Here is an 18,705-nt window from a genome sequence, read left to right on the forward strand (position 1 = left end):
CCGTATAAGATCTATCTTCTATTCTTCTTCAGGGTTGATGAGGTTGATAATTCACCTCACAACCCACACGATAGAAGAAGAAAATAAGATCTATTAAAGCACTTTATTTCATTAGGTTTTTTTTTTTCATGAAATTAGAATGAAACGACTACGAGCGCATTTTATCGACTATGAATCCATACTGGCGTCCGGTTGTCCAGCCAAATTAATTCTGTTAGTTCCTATTATTATTTTGCCAATTTTCAATATTTTCTTTGTGAGATCCCCTAACCACTGGTAAGTGTTATGAAAATCAAATAATAATATATAATAAACCACTTTATTGCACAGAAGAAACATAAAGTACATACAAAACAAACAATATAAAAAATAAAACATTTTCTTATCAGCCGAAAAAGAAAAGGGACGGATAATCGACAGGCATATACATACTTTATGGTCATGTCAATTGAAAAAAGTTTTAAAGTAAGCACCCAAAGCCATGTCCATGTTTTCTTTCGTACTGTTACGTTTCGTTCGTACTACTTCTAAAGGACGGACGGACATATTTTTTGCCATTACACGAATAGCAGCAGCACACGACGTGATGGCATTTTTCAAAATTTTGCTCTTATTGTGCCTATTGTGCACCGCTGTGCATTGTCTTCCCGCCGGAAGGAGTGAAGGTAGGTGATTATTTTAGGGATAGGTATAAGGAAAAGTATTTTTTGTGGTACTTACTGAAAGAAAAAATATATTTTTTTGTACTTTATGTGGCTTGATACCTAACTTTAGCTTGAAATGTTTTGATATTTTATATATTATTGTAAGCCTTAATTATCTATGTATTGTATTAGAATAACAAACCAAGCTAATAACCAAAACACTTTAGACTTCGTACTAAAAGTTACTGCAAGTTATATTTTGATTAATTTTGTCTCAGCCCACCCCATTAAGGGTTATAGGCGTGAGTTTATGTACGTACTATACATGCATGCATTTACTATAGACCTAGAGCCAGTTTCCCTCTCCTGGACCCTTCCTTATTAATCCGTCCACCTGTACAAAACAACCTTGTAATTTTCTTCTTCGTTAAACCTGCCATGGAGTCTAATAAATTTTTGGCACCTATATAAAAGCGAACCAAGTGCGAGTCATAAATATGACGAGGGTTCCGTCACGAAATTAAAGCGAAGGAAAATCGTAAAGATTAGATGAAATTAACAAAGACACGCTCATTGGCCGATAGTAGAATTCGGTAGGTAGGTACTTAGAAAGTAGAGTACAGAGTTATAGTAAGAGTTTGGTTACATTTGCAACGTTTTTAATAGATCTAATATATATTTTTTGTAAATATACGTTGCCGTTACCCGAAAGACCACTAAAAGCAAGATTGTATGAAAATACGGAGTGTAGATTTTTATAACTAAAAAATGCAAGAAAGCTACTGTAAGTGGCGATTCTCGCAATTGCACATTTATTTGAATAAAAAAATTGTAGAAACCGAACTCTACCTTGCCGTTTCCCAACAGGCATTTAGTTAATGGCAAAATTAAAAAAAAAACACTCGAAAAACGGCGTGTAAAAGTCTTATTTTTTTACGTGACTTATTGTAGATTTACCGCAGATGGCATTAACTACTTGACCGGACAAAAAAAAGTAAAAGTCTTAAATACTTACTCTTTTATTAATGTAAAATACTGCGATACAGGGCAAATAAAACCTTGTGCAGGACCCGCTATTTTAAAACTTAAAACTTAAAACTACCCGCTAACTTAAAACTGCATTTTTATTTAGTAAATAAATATTTTATTATTATTTCTTATAAATTGTTTTAAGTTTACGCGGTTATTATCATAATTAAAGCACAAAAATAAAAATAAAAAATAAATATAAAAAAAATAAATATCGGGAGTCTCATATCCCCATTTAAACGCGGTAAGAACCCGTTATTATGTGCTTTAATTATTTCTTATAATATTTACATGCCATAATAATATTCTGTTTCACTGGCAAAACATCTTTCAGTTGATTGCATCCTATACAAACTCTTTATCAATCACTCTTCCAACCCAACTAAGTTAATAATGCGAATAATATTGTCAGTTTATGAAAATTTCTTGCCCTTAGGGTTGGGGTATAAACAAATATACTTTCATATTCCTGGCCCAAAATATAGCCAATTTCCTTTTTCGTGACATTATTGACAAACAAAATTGTTGTCTATTTTGTTGTTTTGTTTGGTTAGGAAAGTAATAAACGAGAACTATTGTATTCATAATATTTTTACTTAATTTGTTGCTCACTCTTTGTTTGTTGTAAATGCCACAATTAGGCTGCCTGTCCATTTAAGCGGAGCGAGCTTGCGGAGCGGTAAAAGGGATAAATATTAACCAATAGGATTAACCAATCTCCGTCCACTGCAGCTGAGCGGAGTTTTTATGCAATCCTATTGGTTAATATTTATCCGTTTCACCGCTCCGCAAGCTCGCTCCGCTTCAATGGACAGGCAGCCTCATAGACGTATTGTTGCTTTTGTTAATAATATACAGTGTTAGTGTGACATCGTACCGAATACTGAGGGAGATGCTTCAGACCATTATGCTGAGTTAATATAAAATGGAATTTTCCGTATACAAGTACGTATGGGTGTTAGTGACACCGTAACGAATACTGAGGAGAATTCAGACCATGATTCTGAGTTGATATCAAGTGGAATTAATTAGTTTAGTGATATTTTAAGTCAAGTTTAAAGGCTATTTTTTTATATTGTGAACTTTTATTGTTCAAAATTTCTCGTTTGTAAATCATGTGGTAAATAAATATATATTAACTGATTATTATAAAAGCATATTTCGTAAGTACCTACCTAAGTAAGTAAATAACGGTTAAGTTAGGTATTGTAATTGGCAGCCCTCAGACGTCACACACACAGTTGCGCGTGTTAATAATGTCAATGTGTAGTGTCTGTGTAAAACGAGGTTGTTTGTATGAAGTATCCGGGGTGGGACAATAGTAAACAATCGTCGTATGTAAAGTCACGGCGCGGCGCCCGTAATCACTTTTGAGCTTAGTAGGCCCACAAGTTGTCAAAGGACAACTTGCATCTATTCTTGGTATGAGGCTGAGGGGTGAGGTTTGTTTACACGGCTTTCACAGCTATAATCACCTCTATTTTCTTAGTACTAGTATAATATTTATTTTCGAAAAACGCTTACACATCCAAAAAAATATTGAAAATAAAAGACGTGGCCAGAAAACCTCCCAGCACAGGGCCCTAGTCCTACTGTTTCATGTCCTTGGTAAACGTTAATCGTCATCCTGGTGGACACCTAACTTTAAGAGTCACTGTGGTCTTGTGATACACCGGCTTGCTTCTCAATCGGGGAGCGCCAGTTCGAACCCCAGTACTGGACTTAAGTTCAGTTTTCACTATCACAGTAGTTGGCTCGACCATTATAGACGGCGATACTGTTCACCGCCTATCGCTCAAAACGAATACAGATGGATTACAGCTCAGCGGTCTCTTCAGCTTCAGCTTCTTTTATGATACCTATTGATTTATATTGATCTAGTAGAATAAAATAATTATAATTATAAGCTCACAATTATATTCCTAATTTTTTTTACGAATTTTAACATAAGACATTTTAAACTTAGTAAACCAACCAAGTAGTTAATACCATCTGCGGCAAATCTACAATAAGTCACGTCAACAAAATCTAAATACTAAGTTTAATAAGTAATATACTCAACGTGTTACTAAAATAAGTGACTGGACCCTAAAATCCTTTTACGGCTGAAAATTTCTGACTTTCGCTTTCAATGTCGTAACGGGTATTTTGCGCATTTTAAGGCTTGGTGCACAGAGAACCGGGAAATCGAGACAAGCGGTCCGGTACGCTAGTCCCTATCATAGAATAAAAAATGTAGAACGGTAACGAAGTTAATTTTAATAAACTAGTATTTAAAACCGAATTATACAATTTGTAATTTTAGACAGATTCATTAATGTAATTATACAATTTATTATTTTTATTTTTAACTAATGTATTAACGTAATTGGGTATACTTACAATTTATTTTAGCGTTTTAAATAAATTATTACTTGTAATGGTTTATTACGTTGACATTGGAATACGTAATAAATACCTCCCTACCTACTTATGAGAAGTTGTGAACTAATATGACCTGTAACGAATGTTATTAAATAAATTATCATTATCATCATTATCTCCGCTTGCACCGATTCGCACAATCGTTTGCAACTTGGCTAACAACTCTGGTCTAGAGTACGTTATGTAAGTTATGTACCTATATTTCATCTTCTTTTATCGTGTGGGTTTTGAGGTAGATTACCAACCCCATCAACCCTGGTGTCTGGGTTACTATTGAGCCGCTAAATGCTCCAGACATGGCTCATGTAACGACTACATACTTACGTCAGTAAGTAGTAACCGGGACCAACGGCTTAACGTGCCTTTCGAAGCACGGATCCACTTACTTTCGGACAATCTGGTGATCAGCCTGTAATGTCCTAGCCAAACTAGGGATCACAAAGTATTTCTTGTGGTATGTCCCTATCGGGATTCGCAACGGTCAACCACTGGACCGCGGAGGTATATATATATATATATATATTTTATATTCATAATAGGTATTCATCTTTTAACCTACTGTTGTTGCAGCTACACAAGGTGCCAAGGGTATATGCAGTCAGTTTTACAAACCCAGAGGGGGGATAACGGTATGATATTTTTAATATTTTTTTTTACTTAAGTGTAAATCCGTGATGAGCCCGAACCGGAATTCGAACCCGCGACTCTACGATATAAGTCACGTGTTCTCCGAACAGGGTTCAAAATAATCCCAAACATACATAATATTGAAAAGAGAACCATATTGAAGACTATAGAGAACCGGAGAGGAAATATGATTGGCCACCTGATACGACACGATTCATTTATAACAAACATTATAGAAGGAAAAATTGAAGGGAAGAGAGGAAGGGGTAGACCTAGGATAACATTTATGAAACAAATAAAAGAGAAGGTGCAGGTCGTGTCGTATCGGGAGGTGAAGGTTTTGGCGGGAAGAAGAGAGGAATGGCGGTTACTCCACCGACAAGAGCGCAGCTCTTAAATAGAGAGAGAGAGAGAGATACATAATATTAAACAGAATGACCAGAGGGGTTAAAACGGCGACATCGAAGCAATTCATCCAAGAAAGCAATATTGCAATTTGACATTTGCGCATATAAAACTAAGTGCGCAATGCAAACAAATGTCAAATTCTTAGATTAATTACTTTATTAGAATTAGATCTGTCAAAGTACGTCAGCTAGTGTTGTGCCGTTCATTAGCATAGTGATGAGATTAGCTCGATCGATTCTTTTCTATATAACAATACTTAGATATATTTGGTTAAAAAATAATGTATTCATTTAAACATACATATATATTATACCTAAATGCGGTATGTATATTGTTACTGGCAATATTTTCCTTCCACAGGCGTGGTGCTTGATCTGCACCGGGTTCGACCCATCATGTTTCACCACTTCGACCACCACACCGCCCACCACCACCACTTCTACAAGCACCACTACCACGACCACAACCCATAAACCTCCTCCTCCCACTAAAGCCACTGAAAGTCCTGAATAAACAAAAAATATCAAGTTCAAATTTAAAAATATATCTTTATCCAGTAGGTAACATAGTTACACTTTGAATCGTCAATTTTAACGTAACAAACGTCTCATCCACTTAAAACTACAGTAGAGCTAATTTTAGTCCTGTCAAATTAAATTAAAAATAAGTGGGTGGTTGCCCGAATCGGCACCATTTATCGTTAAAAAGGTTAGTAAAAAGTTAGTAAGTAAACTTATATTATTTCCATTTACTTTTTGAATATTTTATGTGGATTAAGGCACGCAGAACACACGCTAGTGTGATCACGGCCTTAGACCAGCGCCTAGTTACATTGTACTTAAGTTTTCGCACAAAAATACGCAGGTCAACTGGAAGAAATCTCTTTGTTTAGAGATAAGCTTACCCGTACTATCAGTTTTTTTTGTATGTTCCTTGTGTCTGTTTTACTGTGTGCAAATAAATAAATAATAAAAATAATAGATTTAATAATTTTGATACATTTAAACGGTAAAGGGTTGTTTTAGTAATTATTATTTTTCAAAAATACTTTTTACTTTTTGTGAGTGTTGAATTACACACGTTTATATAATATAACGCCTCAAATTGTTTTATTTATCCTTTTCCGTTAAGTAAAGTTAGTATGGCGATATAGAGCCGTGGCATGTCACACGAATAAATGGAGCAGTGAAAAACTTTTGACCGATTCATACTAATAAAAATAAAATGTAATAAATAAATAAATAAAATCATTTTATTTCAGACATGTAACCCATATTTACATTATTAAAATACAATTAAAATTCCAGAAACAATAAAACAAAATAATAAAATTAAATTAAGTTAAAACTAAATCAAATTAGAAAAAAGAAAAAAAATAGAAAAAATTGAAAAATAATCAAATAAAGATGATATAATTATAATATTAAGTACATATTCTACTATCGTTAAATAAAGAAGAATATTGCGTATAGAACGGTAACTCTGCGCCCCGCACCAATTAGTATCGAGCGCCGACGTTACCCCCTCAAAGTATTACTCTTAAATGGCCGTCAGCCGCTAATGCCTTGATCACACCTACCGAGTGGACGGGCGAGACATTGCGCTCGGCCGTGCACGCGGTGTGCCCGACCATTACGACGAGTGTACGGCCGAGCGCTCGGCCGAGTTATTTGGCGAGAGAGCTACTCGACGCTTGTTCTATTTGCTAGGCCGAGTATCCCCCCTCGCGCTCCCCACACTGTCTCGTCCGTCTACTCGGTAGCTGTGATCAAGCTATTACGAGTAAGGGGATACGCGCTCGTAGTCGTATGTCTGTCTCCCTCACACTTACACATGGCGACAGTAACAATTAGATTTGCGTATAGAGTGTCCGGTGTTACAAATGCGAATAGAATTCTAATAATCTGTCCATTATCATTTCACGAACAAGGAGTGAGAAGCAAAAGCTAATTCAGTATGAAATGAGCAGATTATTTTGTGGCAAATGTAGGTTAAGGAATACTTGTTAACATCGACAGCAGAAGCGCAGAAGCTAGGAGTAAAGAGCATGTGTTATGTGTTGTGCTGACATGCAATCAACTGGCTGCTAGTGGAGTGGAAGAGCAATCTACTGACACACACACACACACACACACACTTTCTTGTTGTTGTGAGTTTAAAATTCTTCTCAACAAAATGCGATACAAATTGGTAATAGCTTGAAGCGATGCTATCACGCCACACTATACTGCTATCAAAAGCGCGTTTGCAACACTGCAAAAAGTCACAGTGTAACCCGCGACAGACTCCGTACACAAATCGGCCGGAGCAAAGAAAACCGGTCCTGGTGGAGTTTCACAGATTAGGCGGACCTTCGCGGGAGGACTTGGTGAGTGCTTCCGCCCGTGCTATTGTCATTTTGGGCTGATAAATTATAAATTACGTCGACTTGTCATCGACGCAAAAGAAGAGAAGAAGACTTCAACTTTGCACTCCACTCGCCCGTAAACTTTAAGATGCACGGAGTAAATCATCTCACTCAGTATTCGATACCGTGTCACTAAGACCCTGCAGGTAAAAAGCCGAACGTTGACATGGCAAATCGTAAATTCAGAAGATCCTTAGTAATAAAAAAAATCAAAATTCAAAATTCAAAATTCAAAATTCAAAAACAAAATCAAATCAAATCAAATATACTTTATTGCACAGAACTAAAATTTCAACAATCAGACATAACACATGAAAACAGTAAAATTTGGGCAAATTCAAATTTTAATTTTTTTTTTTCAAAATTCGCTTACAAAGTTAGCGCTTTTTGAACGTCAAAAATTTAATTACATAATGGTTTTAATTCCTGTAAATACCATCTAATTTTATTTTAAGTTATATCTTTTTCTTATCCGCCGAAAAGGAAAGGGACGGGTAATCGACAAGCATAAAATTTATGGAACACACGTCAATTTTAAGCACAAATCTAAACCAACCGTCTAAAAATTTTACATCCGTCAATAAGCCGACACAGTTAAGTAGACAGCACGTCAAACGGATTGCATACCAGCGACGTACCTTCTGATTCGCCCGGCCCGGGTGAGAGCCTTCAGCGCTCCCCATTTGTCCGGCCAAGTAGTTAATGCCATCTGCGGCAAATCTACAATAAGTCACGTCAAAAAAAAAAAAAGATTCGCCCAGGTTATTCATTAATTTACTCATTCTTCCTAAAATTAAGAGCTGTGAATCATCCGTCCCTTTCCTTTTCGACGGATATGAAAATGACGGATATAAGTTAAAATAAAATTAGGCGGTGTCTGCAGGAATCGGGGCCATTATGTAACTAGCTGTAAAACTACTACCATCTGTAACGCCGAGGGAAAGACGTGGCCAAAAAACCTCCCAGCACAGGGCCCTAGTCCTACTGTTTCATGTCCTTGGTAAACGTTAATCGTCATCCTGGTGAACACCTAACTTTAATAGTCGCTGTGGTCTTGTGATACACCGGCTTGCTTCTCAATCGGGGAGCGCCAGTTCGAACGGCTGCTGCCGGATTTAAGTGAAGTTTTCACTATTACAGTTGGCTTGACCATTATAGACGGCAATACTGTTCACCGCCTATCACGTTGGTCTAATAGAAAGCTCAGTAAGGTGTGGGTATTTTGTTTATCTTACGATGGATGTAGGTTTGACTACCCCAATTGGGATATAGTCGCGAGCTTATGTTATGTTACATAACTGTTGTTCGTGACGCACGCATCTCGTCATGTAACCACAATTTATCGGTGTATGTATAATGTAGATGGGTTCCGCATATCGCTACGAGTACACAACACTAGATCGCCGTCCACAGCAGATTGAAACGCGGTCATTGTCTGCGCTATCTGTGTACGCCATGGAACCTATTAATCCAGTCACAACAAGAACTGAATTGTGTTGTGGTTATTAATATCTATACTCACTACATACACGGAAACTTACTTAAATACGACCATAGTATAGTTGTTTAGTCACCTAAAAACCTAAATGGGCAGAGACAAAAGTTATTAAAAGAACATCTGAAGGAATTACCTTTTGACAGAATTTTACCACTGAATAATGAACAGCGTTACGGCATAGTGAGGAAATATGGAAGGCCATATTCCCTACGACTGAGGGAAGCCTATTCTCAGCAGTGGGACGTAATAATAAGTCGGCTTCAACGACATTGGTGCTAATTCAATAACAGCACGTCAAACGGATTGCATACCAGCGAGACGCCTATTTTATTCGCACAGGTTATTTATTCATTGTAAAATTTACTTGTTGACAATCATCCGTCCCTTTCCTTTTCGGCAGGCAAGAAAAAGACGGGTATAACATAAAGTAAAATTAGAAGTTGTCTATTGGAGTCGGGGTCAATATCTACTCATGAAACAGCGTGAAATATTCAAAGTTTTCTTTCACGTCTCTGATCAGGAATGGAAATAAAATAAACTAAAATTGCAACAAATATACGACCCCATCTCTCTCGCACGATCCCGCGAGGTGTAAACCGAGCTGTAAACCAGTTTTACGGGTCACTTTATAGACTCATCTGACAATAACGCTTGGACATCCCCCTTTACTTCTTCCGGGTTTTCGCCGTGTGTTGCATAAACTTAGGTTTTATTGTAAGTGCACGCTAATGAATAACAACTATTCTTACTGACAGCGATAGGTACTTTCTTGGTGTTTATTTTATCTTTTAAGGACAAAAATAAAACGTTTTACGAAATAAGTGTAGTTATCCTTTAAAACATCGTGGAGAGACTAATATTGTAGTTTGTTATTGATGCCTTTTGTGAGAATTGTAGCGTTGACAGCGACTTTCCGAACGGCGACTCTCGCTACGGCGAGTCTCTTTACGGCGAATGGCCTTATTTTCCCTCTACATCGAGCGAGTTTTGATGTTATTGTACAGTTATGGTAAAAACTGTTTTGCTGTTTTCTTATACTTTTCAGTTCGAATACTCTGTTGCAGTTATAAGAAGGAATCCTCACTCGGATTGCAGAGAGAATGGACGATATGATTCCCGCGTGATAAAATAACAATGAAGTACTTAGTTATGTATTCAAATTCTGATACACAACAAATCTAATAATAGTAAGCAAGTAAAATATTTATTTCCGCTACATTGCTGAACATGGAAATCAGCTTTCGAAAAGTACTTTTTTTATTAATGTCGGGAAATTAAACAAATGTATTTTAAATCGACACTGTTTCATTTACTTACTAATAAGTATATATAATTACATAAACATTTTTAAATTCCTTTAACCTTTGTGGTGCGACTTTCCGTGATGTTTTCCAGAAGAACTCTGAAACAAAACAACGACAATAATAACTATTTAAAAAGTCAACTCAATTTGTTGGTTTTTTAGAACTCAATTTAAGAGACGTTGAGAAACGCTTCAGAACCCCGATACCGACTCCGTCGGCGGCGTGATCAACGATTTCCCTTATTCAGCGCCTATCGCAATCGACCCTCTAGGGTCGATTCATTCTTTTAAATATTATTCTCTCAGACGACGCCCTGATCCGAGGTTCACACCCAACTCAGGCCTGTTGTCTTAAATTTTGTACCGTCTGAGAGCCCTCGGCGCTTCCCATATTCTTCGGCCAAGTAATTAATTCTATTTGCGGCAAATCTGCAATAAGTCACGTCAAAATACAGGCTTTTTAACCCCACAGGAGCAACTACGTGTTGCCTTATTGATATATATATGTATGTGTGTACAGTCCCAGCTGTTCAGACTGGCAGCTGATATTTTTACATCAGTTTCTTTGTAGGTATGTGACATATTGTGTGCCGATTTGTGAATAAATTGCGTCTTTATCGAAAAGGACGGGAACCGAATTTAGGGAACGAGGAACGATATTGTCCCTTGCAATAATACGTCTTTCAGATGGATACGAGTATGTTATAGATTAGGCCATAGATCTATTTGAGGAATAATATTTGGACAGACAAAATGCATAACATCAGTTATCGTAGTCAGCATTTTATTATATTACTTACGCCTAATCATTTGAATAGGCCCAATTGTTTTATTCAAATAAATAGGCGTAAGTAATATGCTGATAACAACGTGTGACTATTTTATCTGTACTTAAACATTTTTTAGATGAATCACTGTTGAAAAATGACATAAATAATTAACAAAAATAATGCTATTTACTGCACTCCTTAAAAAGCCCGCCCCTGACTAATCCGGGCGCGAAGGGTTTTTTAGGTAATCATTAAATAATCATCATGATAAATACTTTACCTCATTTTGTCCGTCACTCCCTGAACCCCCTTCACTCCCACCACCGCCGCCTTGTGTGAAAATTTCAGGGATTTCGAAGTTGGACACCGATCCTGGGTTGGGCCAACCTTCGGAGCCTTGAGACCCCCCTAACCCTTGAGAACCCCCTAACCCTTGAGACCCCCCTGACCCTTGAGACCCCCCTGACCCCTGAGATCCCCCTGATCCTTGAGGTCCTTGTGGCCCTTGCTCCCCCGGCGGTCCCCCTATTCCAGAATCTTGAGATTCCTCATTCTTTGCAGATTTGGAATTCTGCTTTCGACGAGCAGCTGAAAATAAACAGTATTTTATGAAAGTCCTTAATAAAATTTGACAACCTTCAAATGTTATTCTCCATACAATACTGAAAAAACTGACAGCGCGTACCATTCGGAGGGATCCCTATATATCTGCTTGCACCCTAACCTTCTCACAAAAATATCATAGTGTTGCCCCATTCTTAATCCATTCATAAAGTTCAAATGCGAGGTTTTATTTCAACGAACTGAGCCACTAGTTCTTTCAGCAAATCACTAAGACAATCGAGGAATAAAAATTGTCCGCCTATTAGTAAACACAATTGGCATTATCCAGGTTTACTGAAGTTAACTAAGTAACAATGAGCATTTGAGTGACTACTAAGGATTTCTAGACAATGAAACTGTTCAAACGAACTTAACGAACTTAGTGAAGGCAAAATCACTAAGGCGTTTACGAGTAGGCACCTCGTTAATCTTATTGTGATGAAACTTATGTTAGAGGAAATATCGGGGAACAGCTGCTATCACAGAATTAATAGTAGTGCTTGGAATCAGGAGATTATTATTGCACGCGACCACTTTAGTACCATCATCACTAATATAAGAGCCACGCTCTTGTCGGTGTAGCATTGTCCATTGTTGTCTATCAAAGGCAACTCTACAATAACTAATGTCAAAAAAAGGATGTTAAGTAGAAACTCTAGCAGTGTTACTGCAAAACAAAGACTAAAAGATAAACTATTTTTAAAATATAATCCGTATACGAAAGAAGTCGGCGGCGCTACTGTCGCAGATTCTGCATAGAATTATGATAACTTGTCAAGTTAGTTTCATTAAAATCCGCCGACTTCTTTCGTGGCGCGAAACTATTTTAAACCTACTTTATTTTTAGTTCGTGTTTAGTAGGTACACTGTAAGTAGTTTAAAAATATTGATTTTAAAGACGGAAGCAAACATAATCCAGCAGATTTACCGAAATATAACGGAGATCATATTCTGTATAAATTCTCTAGAATTCTCGTAAACTCTTGTAGAATGTTCACAAAGCGTGATGCCAATGCGGGTAACAATATCGTTGACTTTATCTAAGCGTGAATTTTATCCAAGAAACCGATATACATTCGTAGACTTAATATCTGCCTTATTCCTTCCTGCATATTCAAAACGTCCACATGCTTGACTGAGGAGTATTATCACGAACAATGAATACCTATCAAGTTAATCTAACAGAAAACTCAAGTCTTCTATCGTGTGGGTTGTGGAGTGAACTCTAGTGAAGGTTGGGTACACAGTTCATCTTGCGATAGATATGGGTGAATATCAAAATGTGCCAAGTTTGGTGGCGAACTTTCATATTATTTTTTCGTGAAAAATTGGGTTCCGACAAGAAAAAGGAACCAAAAGGATCCCAATTTTTCACGAAAAAATAATATGAAAGTTCGCCACCAAACTTGACATTTTGATATTCACCCATATACCCTCTGACTTAGAATACAGAACAATACTACGTGAAGAACGGGAACTCTCCGCCCCGCGCCAGTTCGTATCTAGCTAGATTTACCTCACCCCCTCTGGGTCTTACTTTAGTCTAAATGGTCGTCCGATGTGTGCCTCTGAGTACCCAATTGAGAATATTATCATTGGCCACAACATCTTGATAGTTGATGGTAACATTGGCTGTGTAGCTGTCACGTTTTGCTGCAGAATCTCTTGTGACTTATAAAGCCTATAGCAGCACGGCATCCTTTGCCGCATTTCACACTAATAAAGCGTGAGTCGAAAGTATTAGATTTTTGTATGTAGTGTCCGATGCGTGCATCTGACTAGCCCAAATGGGAATATAATCGTTAGCTTATATAACGTTTTATATAGGTAATTATATAGCTTTATCATAGTATACCTATAGATACAATACTATAATCTTGAATGCAGTTTTCACTAACACAATTAACTCGATCAATGAAGACGGCAATACGGGTACCCTTTTACGTAGGTCTGTACAATATTTTAGTTTTTTTTTTAAGAACGTCTAGGGCCCTGTGCCGAGGCTTTTCTTGCAGTAACGTTTCCTCGGCTATACAGGTTGTGAGAAGCTGCAGTAGTTTTAGGCGGATGAGACGTTCGACAAAAGATATATTTATGTAAAAGTTGACGATTGAAATGTGGGTACTTAGTTCATCTTACGATGGATGCACCTTTGGCTACCCCAATTAAGCTATAGTCGTGAGCTGACGTTATGTTACCCATGGTATAAGAAAACCAGGTATGCTCAAAACTGACAGCTAGCATTTCAAAGTTAGCCCAGCTGACGTCATCCTACCCTACGTTGCCATTTCGTAAAAAATAAATTACCCACGTCCGATGTTTTTCATTTACTTTTCAAGGAAATTTTGTACTTTTATATTAAAAGAATGACGTACAGTTTTAATGTTTTTTATATATGTGACAAATAATTGTACTCAAATACATAAACTATATAAACTGCCTATATACGTCCCACTGCTGGGCACAGGCCTCCCCTCAATCAACCGGAGGGGGTATGGAGCATACTCCACCACGCTGCTCCACTGCGGGTTGGTGGAGGTGTTTTTACGGCTAATAGCCGGGACCAACGGCTTAACGTGCCTTCCGAAGCACGGAATCATCTTACTTTTTCGGACAATCAGGTGATTCAAGCCTGAAAAGCCCTTACCAAACAAAGGACAGTCTCACAAAGTGATTTCGACAATGTCCCCATCGGGAATCGAACCCGGACCTCCAGATCTTGAGCCTAACGCTCTAACCACTAGACCACGGAGGCTGTTTCTAACCACTAGACCACGGAGGCTGTTGTACTCAAATACATTAGTCAGTAATTCTATTAATTTTCAATAATAAAATTTACGTACTTGGAATGTTTGAGATACCCATTTTAAGGTAACACTTACGTCATTAATGGGCTAGCAATGGCGGCTTGTCATAGGTTGAGCATACCTGATCTTATACCATGATGTTACGTAGACTTTAGTTTGACTTCATTTTTTTTATTAATACCAAAGAGCGTAGCAACAGCATCCTTATAATTTCGTGGTTCACATAAAATTGTATCTGAGTTGTGTTGAAACGGAGCGTAGCATTTTAATTAGGTAGCGGTTGTTCTCGTGCAGAACGTTAATGAGTCATTAATTATAATATTACGGCCTCCGTGGTCCAGAGGTTTGGGCGTTGGGCTCACGATCCGGAGGTCCCGGGTTCAAATCCCGGTGGGGACACATCCCGAAAATCACTTTATGATCCCTAGTTTGGTTAGAGGACATTACAAGCTGATCACCTGATTGTCCGAAAGAAAGATGATCCGTGCTTCGGAAGGCATGTTAAGCTGTTCTAGTCTACCTACCTACCTTTGTCTACCTCTAGAGGTAGACAGATGACAAGGTGAGAAGACGATATCAAAAAAGTGGCGGGACCATTATGGACCTGTTAGATATTAAGCAGATAAGAGGGTAGTTGGTAATTTGTGAGTAGGCTGCGACCTCTCACGCTGGAGTTGTCAGTCGAATATAGACCTCGAACTAGCTCTGTTGTTTCATTGTGTCTTCTCGACTCCCTCCCCGGTTTAGGAATTAACAGGACCCGAATAGCAAGGGACAGAACCGTTCGCCGATACAGTTGATTAAATAACAGATTTAGTTCAGATTTTTATAAAGTCTTGGTAATTAGATTTAAAATGTAAGTAACATAAGTAACAGCAAGCTTTTTTTATGTAATAATCGAATAATGTATTCTTACCCTCACTGCAACTACAAGCTACTACCAAGATTACCACAAAGTATACAAACGTCTTCATCGTTACAAGTATCGACTGCCAATACTCAGCGATATCGTCTGCGACATTTTTATACTGTAAAATTATAGGTAAGTAATTTTCTTCACCGGAAGCTTAAAGGATTTTCAAGATAAAGAAATACTTAGATAATTTACATAATTACACTTAAATATTTACAGAATTGTCACTATCGATTATACGTAATTACAATGGACATATTCTGAGGATCGCATAATTACACTTTTAGTTAGTACTCGTAGGTGCAAAATATTACATAACGTAAGTTCACGACTATGTACTTATGTTTTTATTCGTATATTTATGTCCTTTGTATATGTCGTTGTGCAATAAAGTATTATTGATTGATTGATATCCCAATTGAGGTAGTCAGAGGTACCCATCGCATGATTATATAAGTACTTACACCTCACCGAGCTTTCTGTTAGACCAACATAATAGGTAGTGACAACATACTCGTAATGAAGCGTAAAACAAATTTATTTTTTATTTTTACTGTTATTTTTATATAATAAACGAAATTTTCATTTTTAAGCCTTTTTATATTCACGGGTAGCGTTCGAACCCGGGCACTGGATTTGCACCAATCAGTTATTTATATCTTAAGTGGAATTTTCACTAACACACTTAGCTCGATCATCATGGACGGCGATACAATCACTTTGGTCTAACAGAAAGCCCGGTGAAGCGCGGGTACTTAGTTCATGTCGCGAATTTTGATGACAGATCAAAAACTAACGACAAAACATTTATTTTTCTGTTTAACTTATTTATGAATTTCAATCAAGAAAAACGTAATAATAAGTCCGAAATTTAACAACTTTTTTCTATGACGTCACAGTGTGCTTTTTCATAAAAATTCCAACATAATTTCGTGTTTTGACGTTTAGTAAATAGCAACTAATTTGACTTGTTGGAAACTAGCCTACTAGGAACAGTCATGAGCAATATAATGTACCCACTTTAGGACTCTATCGCACTAACATATTTGACATTTAGTGAGACTTACAGTTCAATTTGTCAAAAAAGTTAATGTGACATGGTACCAAAGTGTATACATATTAATGATCGTGACCGAACATAGTCGTGGTCGTGAGCATATGTTACTATGATGTAATATTAGTATACTTAGATTTTATATTCAAACTTATAACATTAGGTAAACTATAATAATATCTGTGGCTTTCTAAAACACATTACGCCCCAAAAACTATCATATTACAGTTCCAAATTACATAAATCGCTCGCGTAATGTAGAGCTCTAATACCCTTAATTTGAAAGCTAAAAATATCTTCAACCAGGGCCGTACTGAAAGACTGTAATGATGCTCATTGATCAAGAGTTCACCAGGTCTATCTTGTTTTAGCGTGTGGGTTATAAAATAGATTACTAACCCCATCAATCCTGGCGTCAGGGTTACTACTGAGCCGCCAAAGGCCTCTGACATGGCTCATGTAACAACTACTTGCTTACATCAGTAAGTAGTATCCGGGACCAACAGCTTAACGTGCCTTCCGAAGCACAGATCGTCTTATTTTCGGTTAATCAAGTGACTAGTCTGTAATGTCCTAACCAAACTAGGAATCACAGAGTGATTTTTGTGATATATCCCCACCGGGATTTGAACCCGGGACCTCCGGCTCGTAAGCCCAATTCTCAAACCACTGGACCACGGACGCCTATAATAAGAACATTATAGACAGCGTTATGAGTCACCACCTATCACGATGGTCTAATTGAAAGCTCAGTGAGATGTAGGTACTTAGTTCATCTTGCGATGGATATATCTCTGCCTACCGCAATCGGGTTATAGTCGTAAGCTTATGTCATCAAGATTTCATTATTGGGAAAATACTGGACTGGAAAAATCTGAACAACCGAAACAATAAGAAGAAGAAGACTTCGTTTTCATCTCTACAATAAATCACGTAAACAAACCTCCTTGAGATATCTTCGAGAATAGAATAAGGAATGATATGATACTACGTTTAGAACGGCAACTTTCCGCTCCTCACCAGCCACTGAGCTGGGTTTCGCTTAGTCACAGATCATATAAAACTAACATATTTTAGTATTGTCCACGTTACAAAGGGCCATAGAGGCGACCAATCAGCTCGCGACACCAAACACTAAAGAACCCCGATACCGGCCCCGCCGGCATTATTGACGATTTCCCTCAATCAGCGCTTATCGCTATCGACCCACTAGAGTCGATTAATTTTTTCCAAACATTTTTCCTCTCAAATGACGCCCTGAGCCAAGGTTCGCGTCCAACTGGCACCTTCAGGCCTGTTGTCTTAAACGTTGTACCGGGTAAGAGCCTTCAGCGCTCCCCATTTGTCCGGCCAAGTAGTTAATGCCATCTGCGGCAAATCTACAATAACTCACGTCGAAAAAAATACAATAAATCACGTAAACAAACCTTAATATGATACTACGTATAGAACGGCAACTTTCCGCTCCTCACCAGCGACTGAGCTGGATTTAGCTTAGTCACAGATCAATAATACTAACGTAGCTTAGTATTGTCTACATTACAAAGTGTGTTACTCAATCGTAGCTTTGCTTGATCTCCTTCTTCCTAGCTCCCATCCTGCCTCCAACATATTGGCATTTTGTCTTAAGGCTCTGTTCGCAATAACTGACTTTATGCGAATGTAATCCCTAAGTCGTAAGACGTATAATTTACGGAGGATACGTTTTACTGCCGCTGCCGGTTGCCGTGGCAACCGCGTTATTCCGTCGCATCGATTACATTACTCTAGGGGATGAAATTAGTTCTTATCACTAAAGACTTTATATATCGGAATATACATGAAGCTATAAAATTTAAAACTAAGGATGTTACCTGATAAGTGAAGACTGAAGACATTTTCTGGGTGCTTCTCTAAAAAAGATTAAGATGACCAAAGACTAGGCTGTATGGGCTAAGTTCCCTTTGCCTGCCCGAATGGGCAAATAAAAAAAAATGCAATTAGTTCCCTGGATTAGCTAGGGTTTTTGGCAAATATTTATAAGTGAAATAAAAGTGAAAATGAAATTAAAGTTCAAAAATATTATTGTGATAAAATTTATTCAGTCGGAAACAATGCAGGAAATCTCTGAAACTATTTTAAGTATCGTTCTTTTCTACATATGAAACAATCGTTTCATGTGGAAAGCCACGGAAGCTCCTCAGGCCTGTTGTCTTAAACTTTGTACCGGGTGAGAGAC

The 18,705-nt window shown here is 37.6% G+C and overlaps 1 protein-coding gene across 1 annotated transcript; it reads left to right on the forward strand.

Annotated features, from left to right (window-relative positions):
- The first annotated feature begins 520 nt into the window (after positions 1-520).
- LOC126373905 (uncharacterized) lies at positions 521-6,227 on the forward strand. Its single transcript, XM_050020261.1, has 3 exons — positions 521-665; positions 4,668-4,726; positions 5,493-6,227. Exons 1-3 carry the CDS (start codon positions 587-589, stop codon positions 5,643-5,645), a joined length of 291 nt encoding a protein of 96 aa, XP_049876218.1. The 5' UTR covers positions 521-586; the 3' UTR covers positions 5,646-6,227.
- The last annotated feature ends 12,478 nt before the right edge of the window (positions 6,228-18,705 follow it).

This window comes from Pectinophora gossypiella, chromosome 16 (genome assembly GCF_024362695.1).
Source record: "Pectinophora gossypiella chromosome 16, ilPecGoss1.1, whole genome shotgun sequence".
NCBI classification, from domain to species: Eukaryota; Metazoa; Arthropoda; class Insecta; order Lepidoptera; family Gelechiidae; genus Pectinophora; species Pectinophora gossypiella.

Bases quoted from the DNA above. Each gene is read 5' to 3' on its own strand.
- LOC126373905 (XM_050020261.1), top strand. From the start codon at position 587: ATGGCATTTTTCAAAATTTTGCTCTTATTGTGCCTATTGTGCACCGCT. The intron at 666-4,667 runs GTAGGTGATTAT...CTGTTGTTGCAG, and splicing joins TCCCGCCGGAAGGAGTGAAG to CTACACAAGGTGCCAAGGGT. The intron at 4,727-5,492 runs GTATGATATTTT...TTCCTTCCACAG, and splicing joins AACCCAGAGGGGGGATAACG to GCGTGGTGCTTGATCTGCAC.